Source organism: Meleagris gallopavo, chromosome 1, assembly GCF_905368555.1.
Source record: "Meleagris gallopavo chromosome 1, MGAL_WU_HG_1.1, whole genome shotgun sequence".
NCBI lineage: Eukaryota > Metazoa > Chordata > Aves > Galliformes > Phasianidae > Meleagris > Meleagris gallopavo.
Genome location: NC_139404.1, coordinates 97,777,122 through 97,789,068, shown reverse-complemented (window position 1 = coordinate 97,789,068; position 11,947 = coordinate 97,777,122). Strand labels below are relative to the sequence as shown.

Genomic DNA, 11,947 nt, shown 5'->3' with positions numbered 1-11,947 from the left:
CTGAAAGAAAAGAGAGAACAGTTGCACAACAAGAGTTCAGTCACTATTACTACTATGCAGCAGCTTACATAATAACGTTTCCATTTGTTTCTTTCCATTCTGACTCAGTAGACAAAAAGGTTGTTTGTTAAAAAAATAAAAGGAAGTTTTCATTGTCTTTAAGATCTTTACTGAAAGTAGATAGACTTGACTACCTACACCATATTCAAAACGAGTTCTCAGATAAATTGCTAGTGTTATAATAAATTTACCAGGTTGAAACAGAAATCCCAACTACTAGTTATCTTCCTTGCAGAAATACATTAGAAGCTAATTTTCAAGCAGCACCTCAAGCTAGGCATGTCATTACCTGATTTCATGATGTACTTCTTTCTCATATTTCTTCTCTCTATGCTTCTTACAGCAACAGAAGACAAGAAAAGCCAATAAGGCAAGACCCAACAGAGTTCCCAGAATAGCTCCAGCAATTACACCAGCTGTATTTATAGCTAGAATAGATAAATTATAATAGCGTTTAAGCATCAAACTTAATATGTCACTGAAATAGAGATATCTTTCAATTCTGTGATTTAGAATGACAGGAGAACTGTATATTTACACACACACACACACACACACACACACACACAAAAAATCAAATCTTTGGCAAAGTACAAATTTAAAGCAGCAACCCCCAGCTGCAAAACAGTGCTTGATATTTTTAAATTTTTAAGAATACAGATAAACAAGATTATTCAAATACACAAAACGCTATGTGACTACTACACAGTGAACACTTACGAGGGGTGACATTCAGCTCAACAGAACATTCATCTGTGCCAACTCGGTTTGAAGCAACACAATTGTATGTACCAGAATAGTCTTTAGAGGCATTTTTCAAGAGAAGTTCCCCTGTATTTTTATCTATAAAGAATAAAAAGCAACGGTTTACCATTTACTAAAGTTTAATTTCCAATTCAGTGCAATAGATTAATCAAGCACATACATGAAATCTTAACTAAAAATACCGCATTGAAAACAATAAAACCAAAAGTTTACTACGCCACAGAATGCTACTATTTGTAAAAGCCTTTTACTTTAGTAGAAATTTATACCACAGACTTCAGTATTAAAACCTTCAAATTGCTCTGTCAATGGAAAGAAAAGGATGCTTAAAATGACAAGTTCTCTCACTCTAATCTAGTGTTTTAAAATACAGTGGATTATCTGCATCCCAAAGGAATCTCCTTCTCTTCTGTATATAAAGTAATTCTATGCAGCCATCTCAGATGTCAGCAGAACTCATGTTCAACACAAAAGGTTTATCCAGTGGGTGACCATCTAACTCTAGATAGGCTGACAGAGTGAAAACAGAAAAAGCTTCTTCCTAAGGCTTCCAAAGCAACTGGTAACTACCTTTGAGATTTTATTATATGAACTTCAAAGAGCTTAAACATTTAGACTGCTCATATGTTTGCCATTAGCACTTAAACCCCAAGCTGCCAAGAAACTATGTCACAGTAACAAAGAATCACACAAAAACCTAGCTCTTTCAGCTGAAGTTAAGCAGCATCTAGGTTCTCGACAGCATATTCAGTGCTCAGGAACCTACAATCTCAAGCCCGAAGCAACAGTAGCTTTATGATGTTACACACCATTTTCGTATACTTCCTCAGTCTTGTTCAGCACTAAAACTGTCAATTTATTTATGAGACAAACTTGCAATGTGGATGAAAACAATAGAAACTTAAGGTCTTGAGTGATACACAGAGACACTAGTAACTAACTACTTGTTGTCAAAACAACAAATAGGATTTATCAAACAGCACTACCACAAGGCAAGCTCAAGAAGAACAGTACAAGGTTTTTCAGATGCATAATTACATAAAATATTCCAGAATAACTTCCAAAGTCAGAACTCACAAACTACCAATGAACTGAACTGATAAAATGAGTAAAATCAACTTTTCTAATAAACTTCAGCAATTAAGTTTTCACAAGAAAAAAAATCCAATGCCACCACAATAACTATTCTCAATTTATCACCCAACATTTTAAAGAAAATTCTTTCCTGAATGTTAACACATAAGAAGAGGGACAACCTTCTCTTTTCCTTTACTCATGGCAATTTTTCTTCTATAGATATGTATTCTCTCCCCTCCTTAACTAAGCAGTTCCATCACTTGATCAGGAATTGAAGCTCTCACTTCAATCTCTACTAAAATTCAAGTTTCATTTCTAGTTTTGAAAATGCAGTTCAAACCACTGATCTTGACTCTATTCTGACTCTTCAACCCATCCACGTGAACAGAAAAGCAGCCAAGAATCAGCAAGCAAGAGCAGTCAAAACATTTGCATGCAGAAATGAGCATGATCCTGCAAGCCTAATGGTAAAAATCTCTCTCAACTTGGAGTAGCTTGTTTAAATGTCAGTTTTACTATCCACTGAATGGATAGAAGTTACACTCCTCTAGAGTGCTCTATATTAAAAGCATGCATAATCTGCCAACAAGTCAAAATATGTCAAAAATATGAATACAATCTTTATTATTTATTATCCTGAAATACTTAAAGTTTGACAATACTTAGCACGGAAGTGGCAGGAAGTCCTTGTGTGCCAGTTACTACTCTTCTCCAGTCATAATACAAAAGTGGGGTTCCTTCTTGTGACGCACACTTCAATATAATGTCCTTTCCAATCTCCTGTGATCCTTCAATGGAGCATTTAGTGCTTGCTGGCTTTACTGATAAACAAAGTATTACTGAATTAATAAATCACAATCAAAATAGTTATGTTTTAGTTCATCAGCACATTTTACTATAGAAATTTTGTATAACAAAGGCTTAGTAAGAATGAAAAAAATTATATGAAATGCAAATCAAATGCAGAATTTTTTAAAATGCTCATCAACTCTACTATTTCTTTTGCCTGCCCCTGTCCTGAAGACTTAGTAATGGATGCATTATTGTAGATTCAGTATGACTTTGCCCTACATATATTTTCATTTTATGTATCAAATGAAGGATAGCATAAACACAAATATGCCACTGAAAATTCAAGAAAAAAAATATTTGCTTACCAAGTACATTCAGCTGTATTTTTTGGCTTTCAACTCCAGGAGCCTTCTTCACTTTGCACTGGTATGTGCCAGTATCTGTTGACTTTAAATTCAAGATATCCACTGAACCATCACCAGATTTGGGATCAGAACTAGTAAATTGCAACCGCCCAGTCAGAGCAGGATAATAATGATTATAAATCCTATCTCCAGAATACAGAATTATCTGTAAAAGAAGAAATATAGTCAGGAATCTACTTGGCATATAAACATTTAAAGAAAAACAAACAAACAAGCATGTTCAGATTTTTAGCAACTTCTCTTTCCTGTTTAAAATAATCCCAGGGCAATATATACCTTTTTTCTAAATAATACCACACAAAATGCTCTAACAAATACTCCAACGCAATACCTGCTCAGGTGACAAGATGTCAGCACTGCCTTCTGTCTTAAAGAAAACTATTTACCTTAACTTCATTCTGTAAGATCTCTGCTAAAGAAGTTCTCAGACTTCAGAATAAATGAAAGAGTTAATAACTAACAAAGACATAATATATTTAAGACCAAATTCTCATGAACGACTACCTTCAATCAGGAAAAAAATGTAGGTGTACAAGAGCAGAGCTTTCTGTTCTCTGAATCATTTTTAATTTTAGAGTTGTTTACAGTTAGTAGAGGATTAAGTACAAAATACTGTAACATCCTCACTATTTCAAAACTTCCACCTTGGTGCTTCAAAGTAGTTTAAGACCACACACGTGCCATCTTGAAGAGTGAAAGTCAAGAGTGTCACTACCGAAGTTCACATATTGAACTAGTCTAATAACTCAATCAGAGCTGCCAAAACTTAAAAGTTTTTACTTACTGTTTCTTCCTTCTTCTGAATATCTGCTGGTATCAAGACCCACTCAATATCTAGTGTGCCTACATCCTCTTCTGAGAGTACAAAAGTACACGGCAATGTAACTCTCTCTCCTTGAGCTTTTTCAAATGCTGATTCAGCTGAAGTTATAGACAGGCTTCTTGTAAGACCTATTAAAAAAATTATTTTTGTTTTAAAAGCATTTCACATGCAGTTTCCATAGTAAATTGCACATTAATATATCTTTCTAGAAAAATAATGCCTAAAACCAATCTCTGTATGTCTATAATGTATAGATTATTCAAATAGCGTTCTCAGACACTTATCTAAAACCATCTGCTCATTAAAAAAAATAATCAGAATTACTTAATTCCTTTTTCAAATCTGTCATACACTTCTCCTGTATGGAAATTATATCACTGAAGAAATCACATTAAACTTTTATCACTACCCAAGAAATCCTGTGAAGTCGTTGAACACAATACAAAGTTTGTTACTGCTAGTTTGGAATCATAGCCAACTGGCAGTTGCATCTTTCAGCTTTTGCATAATTCAAGTCCCATACAAAGCTAACTACATGAAAAGGCTGCTGCTGAAAATTTTGACATTATAGTTATTGAAAAAGGAAAATACAGAAAATGTCTAATGACATGTTGAATGAATAAAGAAAACTATTGGTAAAATGAAACACCGACAAAGTCAACCAGGACTGACAAAATTACTGTGAGTTTGGGACTGCTTTGTCTGGAAGGAACGGACAAATTAATCTCTTCAAAAAAATCTCTACAGCTCTTAAGAATGCTGGCATACAAAGCTATTTTCTACTTTGTTTATTTATTTTTCCCATTTAGTCAATATTAGAATTACAAGTAGAAGAAGCAAGCATTTTAGTTGAAGGAGATGTCAGAGCCAGCTGGATTTGAATCAAGCACTAGCACTAGGAGTTAGAGGCAGGTCAAACTAGCTGGAAATTCCCATCTGTAGAGCAGACACCCACCTGCTGCCAAGTAAGCGTGCAAAGATGGTTTAGATAGATTCAGTGTTAAGAGACTGCCAAGGTTCCTCTGATCCTTGAACTACTACAGTATTATAGCTACTACTGTTTGTTATTCCCTTTTTTGTTTTGTTTAAATCATTACTACCACCTACTCATACTGGCATCCATGCTACTAAAGACAACCTGATACAAGAGTGACTACAAAACTGGGGGCAAAAGAAAAGGAACTGGGGTTGCTGGCACTGTGAGTTAACAGCTGGCTGCAGGATTGGTAGTCTTCTACTACTACATAAGCAGTAAAGACTCAGAAAGGAAAGCAAGGACAGCGGTTTAGTGACAGGTGATGTAATACTAAAGCACTCACTGTTGACTCCGCTTGCAGCAGAAAAGTAGATGACTGAGGTCAGTTCAGTAAATGTATTAAAGATCTATGTAAAGCTAATGCACACAAATGATCAAATGATACTGTCACCAAACTGTCCTCGTCTTCTTCAGTTTCCGCTCCAATCAGAAATACTCAACTTCTGCTCATCCCCTAGTACATTCCTCAAAACATGAGTGGATCACCTGTGGCATCTTAGTGCTAGTACGATGCTATCAGACTGTGAGAAAAATCTGTGTTTTGGGTTAAGGGGGATTAATAAAACTTCAGGCTTGTTTCAGGTTCTTTTAACACACCAGAAAGACCTCAAGTCAGTTATCCCAATTATTCAAAGGTGCTTAGAATTAATCTGATTTTTTTTTTTTTTACTACAGCTAGCAAATCACTGTAAAGCCAAAGGTACTCAGAAGTATGCAACAAATTCTAGAACCTAAAGGAAAAAAAAAAAAATCAAGACACTACTGAAAACTATCAACACAGAAGTGCAATCAGCCCAAATCTTATTCCCCAAATATTTTTCCAAGGAGAACATGTGCCAAATTCAGTTGGAATATAAGGAAGAACAAACCTTTGTGGCTCCTTAGGAAGAGAGAAATACTATTCCTTGATACAGAACAGTAAGTATTATCCCTTATAAATGTTTAGAAGAATGCATGAAACCAGTACACATGCACTATGGATTCTGAGAATGGGAACCTCGAATCTACAATGTGGAATTAAGTACTACTTCTCTGAAAAACCAACCCCAAAGAGCATGGCAGAGAAATACCATCAGGACCCAAAAAAGTTTTAGCATTATTTCAAAAGGGGTGCAAAATAACTTACATCCTTAGGGAAACTGTAGTTCTTTCTGAGTATTTAGGCATAACATCAAATACCCCTCAAGTGAAACGAAGCTTAGGGAACTACGTTATCATATTTTTAATCTAGGAAAAACTGAATGCTTGATACAAATGGATGGAAATTATTTTAGTATCACTTGTAAACAAGTCTTCAATACAGAAAACACAGTAAATGGAGAATGCATTCTACATTCCTACAGAAGTAACAGAAGGTAAATTTTCATCAAATTTTGTCTGTATTTAGTTTTTACTTTTTTTTTTTTTTTTTTTTTTTTTAAATGAAGAATGTGAAGAGCTCAGGATACACTGAAATTCCGGATTTCTGGCTTACACAAAGTGAAGTGTAAATTTAAGCTTGACGTAAACATTTCTGGCAATTGGATAGTACTGCTACGATAGTGTTATGTAACCCGGGGAACACAATCCCTCCCTAAATAGGTAACATGAGAGAGAATCAATCAGCAGGAACAGCATAAAGTATGGCAACTGAAAAACACGGAGCGGACAGGCACAACAGAGGTAGACTGCTGAACGTAGCACTGCCCCCAGGCTCAAATTGAAGGCTGAAGCAGCAAGCAGCATGAAGCACAACTGCAAAGAAGCACAGACAGCTTCTAAATGAATTAAGAAATGAGTTCATGCATTTTGCTGCTGCTCTTAAAATCATACTTGATCCATATACAACCTGCATTTGCAAAGTACTTCAACTAACAAACTCTCCAAAAAATATATTGCTTGCCAATACTTGCTTGTAAGCAGGAGATGCTTCTAGGTGAAGTTTCTTCATAAAATGAGGTTTTAAGAAGGAAATACCAATGACAATCAGAAATGTATATTAGTGTTTTCAGAAATGCAAACTATAAAATTCACTTAAGAGACTCTTCTTTCAAGCACAGGTTACAAATGTTTGCCTGCACATCTGTGACCTAATGCTTTGCTTGACAGACTTGAGTCTCAAAAAATAACTCACCATTTTACTTCCAAACATGCCTCTCAACCACAGCGAGTCTATTACTTTTTAATGGCACAGCAGTACTGCTTCTGTATCTGTAGTGGATAAGTATCTAAAGAGCAAGTTTTAGTTTGCTGTAATTTCAGAGTTCTGCAGATAATTCAGATTTTGATGATAATACAGCACTGGTAAGAGCCAACTGCAAAGCAGAGAAAGTACAATGCTAGCTTAGTAAGTTTCAAACAGTTAATGTTTAATATATTACACAAGGCAATGTTTGACACTTATCATACAATGCTACAAAAGATTTCATAAATAAAGCACAGTTCACAGTACGTAGTAAAGCTAAAAAACACCAACACACCACTTCAGCAAAAATCTGAAACACTTCTACATCTAACACTTCCAAAGCTATTGATATGAATAAACCACATACTCCTCTACTTAAATGGCCCAATCTACAAATAGGTCAGAGAAGATAAACACTTGCCTGCCTTTACTAGCCAAGGTAGGACACATTAATCCCTGAACACAGCATTCAGACAGATGTTCACATCTGCATTTCCTATCTACCAGTATAGTACTTTCTGCAAGTATACCAGAGCCACACCACCTCTACTGTGCAGAAAACATCCCAAGTTTGTGGAGCCATAGAAATTAAAGATCCATGGATAAGGGCACTAGCCTAAAAAAAGATGAGATGTAGCTCCCAGTTCTCATCCCAGACACACCTCCTTTTTCTAAGCCCAATATTAACAACATTTCACAAAAATAAATCCATAAAGCATTTTCTGAACAAGAGCTTGAAATTTATACAGACAGTGTTAGTAAAGACAAGAATTTAAACCTCTCTTCCACATTTCATGTAATCTGCCTTACCAACAGCAGGATGAAGTTGAACAATCAAATAGTCAGAGAACTGGTCTATGTAAGCTTTCAGAACACTTTTTGCACAAACCAGTGCAGTTTATCAACATCAAGGAAGGCTTTGCCACAAGCTACAAAGAGAAAGCTGATGAATGAACAGAGAATTTCTAGCAAAAATGGGGAAAAAAATCCACATCAGAATGGTTCTGGTGAAGTTGTATCAGCTGGACAATCAACTATGGTGCTGGGTTTCCAAACAGGAGGTTTGTTTCCAAACTTCACTTTGTCGGAGCAATCATGGTGGGGAACATCACTTATTTGAGGCACAATCACTGAGTAGTCTCCTAGCTGTGCCTAGTCTCGAAGTATCCAAGGTGGAATTGCTTCTTCAAATCATGTATTTAAGTTCTCCCTTCCTATTTTTGATTTCTAACTTTTCATCTGCTTCCACGTCAAGGAGGACTGGACTATTAAGAACAATCACAGAATCTTAGGGGTTTGGAAGGGACCTGTGGAGATCACCCAACTCCTCTGCTAAAGCTGTTCCCTGCAGTAAGTTCAGGGAAATTGTTCAGGTGGGTTTTGCATAACTCCAAAGCAGGAAACTTCACCAGCTCTGGGCAGCTGGTTCCAGTGCTCTGTCACTCTCAAAGTAAAGATGTTCTTTCTGATATTCATATGGAACTTCCTATGTTCCACTTAGTGCTTGCTGTCCCACGTCCTGTCACTGGGCACCAGCAGTGAGTCTGTCCCCATTCCCGCTCCTAAGACATTTCTAAGCATTGATAAGATCTCCCCCCATTTTTCTCCAACAGTTCTCCGAACAGTCCTACTTCTCCCAGCCTTTCCTCATACAGGAGATGCTCCAAGGCCCCTAATCATCTCTGTAGCCCTCTGCTGCACTCATTCCAGTAGCTCCCTGTCTTTCTTGACCTGAGGAGCCCAAAACTGGACAGAGAACTCCAGATGTGACACCACTAGGGCAGAGCAGAGGTGAGAGGACCACCCTCAATCTGCTGGCCACATTTTTTTTTTTTTTTTTAAATACACTCCAAGATACCATCGACCTTCTTGACCATAAGGGCACACTACTGGCTCGTTGTCAGCCTCTTGTCCACCAGGACGCCTAAGTCCTTATCCACAGAGTTCCTTTCAAGTAGATCAGTCCCTAACCTGTACTGATGCATGCGGTTGTTGCTCCCCACGTGCTGAACTCTGCACTTGCCCTTGTTGAACCTCATAATGCTCCTCCCTACCCAACTCTCCAGCCTGTCCTGGTCTCACTGAATGGCAGCACCACCTTCTGTGTCAGCCACTCTCCCAGCTTTGTATCATCAGCAAACTTGCTGAGGATGCACTCTACCCCTTTATCCAGGTCACTGATGAACATGTTGAACAAGGCTGGACTCAGTATCATACCCTGGGAGATACTACTAGCTACAGGGCTACAAGTCCCCACCTAGACTTAGCACTAATGATTACAACCCTCCAAGCTCCACCAGCCAGTTCTCAATCCACTTAACTGCGCACCCATCTATCCCACACCTCCTAAGCCTACCCATGAAGATTTTATGGGATACAGTGTCAAAAGCCTTGCACTGAAGCCAAGGTACACTATATCCACTGCTCCCTGTTATCTGCCCAGCCATAGTAGACATCATAGAAGGCTATCAGATTGGTCAAGCATGATTTTCCCTTGAAAATTCATGTTGACTACTCACAATAACCTTCTTCTCTTCCACTTGCTTGGAGCTGGCACCCAGAATAAACTGTTCCATCACATTCCCAGGGATAGAGGTGACGTTGATTGTCCTGTAGTTTCTCAGCTCCCTCACCTTACCCTTTCAGAAGAGTGGAGTGACATGATCTCTCCTCCAGTCCTCAGGCACCTCTCCCATTCTCTATGACCTTTCAAAGATGATAGAGAACAGCTTGGTAATCACTTCTGCCAGCTCCCTCAGCACTTTTGGATGCATCCCACTGGGGCTCATGTATTTGTGTGCACTGCGTTAATCTCTGACCAGATCCTCTTTTACTAAGGGGAGTTTTCCTTTCTGCCTACCCTCTCTTATCTCCAGGGTCTAGGATTCCTGAGGGACAGTCTTGTATTCCTTTCCACTATCCAGTCACCAGACTCACAGAAACATGGTTTAAGCAACACAGAATCTGAAACTGAACCCATTCTAAAAATTGAAGAGTTCTGCCAATCTAAGCTCATAATTTTAGCAGAAAAGCTCAAAAAGACTGACTGTAATTCACAATTTCACAAACAACACCTTAAACTTATCTGTCTGTCCTAAGAAATCTGACAAAATAAATTAATTCAAAAATACCTTGAATTACAAAGTCTCTGAGATCATCTAAATCCATAAATCCTTTCAAGTTACACAAAGGGAAAACAAAACACTAAAACCAACAAGAAACAGGCTAAGCGTACTGTCTTTCTGAAGACAAAAATATTTCAGTCTGGATGTTACCAACTTGTTACAGAAAGGTTCTCAGGGGGGTTCAAGTTAATAACTTGTTCTAATAGTGCAGAATTGCATTCTCAAACTTCAGTTCAACACATACTGCACAACGAAGTTAGAAGTTGTTCTTTATGAGACTGGGAGAAGGAACATTCATTTAAAAAACTATAAAACAAACAGGACTACAAACAAACCTACAAATACTGCACATACATAACATGATTTTAAATTTCATTCCCAACAGTAACTCACTGAAATAGTTGGAATAGTTACGCAACAAGGACCTAAAAATCATGGGCTTAAGCTTTACTGGTCTTTTTTCCTCCTCACATTTTACTTCTTTTTCTTTGACATTCTTCAGATTCTACCCAATATTCCTTTCTTTTCCTAATTGTCTTTGTGTTCCTAACTTGCTCAGTACATTCTTAAGGTTTTTTTTGTAGCTAAACCCAAAGTCATTAACCAAGTATCCTAGCAACTACAGCAGATGATGACCTTACTTAAGAGGGACATGCTTATCATGTTTAGAGTGGGAGAGCTGGTATCTCATTGCTGAAGCAAAGGACAGGCTTGAAAGGGTAGGGAGGAGGCCACACATACAGGGGGAAGGGATATAACAAAAACTGTGATTAATTTTAAGCAAAGAAATATTGTTTAGGCAAACATCTGCAGAAGACCACTGTGAATTCTGAGTTTTAATGCATGGTCACATCCAAACAATCAAGTATGGCACAGTTCAATCTGCAGTATTAAGTGACAGGCAACTAGACCACACTGGACTTACCGAGAAGCTGCCCTCTCATCCTTAATTCTGATTCTGTCACCTCCTTTTATACCAGAAAAACACTTAATGCAAAGAAGTAGAAAACCAAAACAGTTGACTCCGATCAAAATTGTTCATGTGCAGTGTTCTTTACTTTTTCTTTCCAGACTAAGTTATCTGAATTACTAAGCACATTTCAGGAGCACAAAGCCATGCATGTAAAAGCTGTGGGGATACCGCAGCCTTCATAAGGATTTGCTTACTATGCTGCTTTGGAACCCCACCCACAGAAAGAAATTCACATTACACCTACACTAACCCCAGCTCTCAAGAGTAAATCCCCACGCCTGCATAGCCACAGAGTGATTCAAATTAATGAACATGTTCAATGAATGCATTCAGCTGCTGCACTACGCTGACTGTGACGGAAGGGAGAGGAAGAAGGAACACAAAGCCATCACTGAAAGTGGCAACAACCTAGATGGACACATGAAGTTGCACCAGATGTAATCATAGCACACCTTTACGCAACTAGGTGTAATGTGAAACACACCTTCACACCTTACTTACAAGCCTGTAAGGACCATGCATACTCAGAAGAGTAGAAAGAAATGGCACCCAACTACTGCAAAGACTTTCATAATCAAAGCAAAAAAATAATAATAATGAAAACAAAAAAACCCCACACATTCTGACACTAATACACACAAAAGCCTGCCTCTCCTCCCAAGTCCACATCAACTGCAGCCGTTGTTCTTTGCTACTAGCCCTGCAAA

General features: G+C 37.8%; 1 protein-coding gene across 2 annotated transcripts in view; it reads right to left on the bottom strand.

The window, feature by feature from the left end:
- Positions 1-11,947, bottom strand: part of CXADR (CXADR cell adhesion molecule) — a 29,617-nt gene that overhangs the window by 11,087 nt on the left and 6,583 nt on the right. For both annotated transcript variants that reach the window (XM_085241360.1, XM_085241352.1), the window contains exons 2-6: positions 3,904-4,070; positions 3,060-3,264; positions 2,565-2,723; positions 781-903; positions 350-488 (exon numbers count right to left, since the gene is read on the bottom strand). In XM_085241360.1, the coding sequence (XP_085097486.1) occupies positions 350-488; positions 781-903; positions 2,565-2,723; positions 3,060-3,264; positions 3,904-4,070 (793 nt within the window). The remainder of the gene's footprint in view (positions 1-349; positions 489-780; positions 904-2,564; positions 2,724-3,059; positions 3,265-3,903; positions 4,071-11,947) is intronic.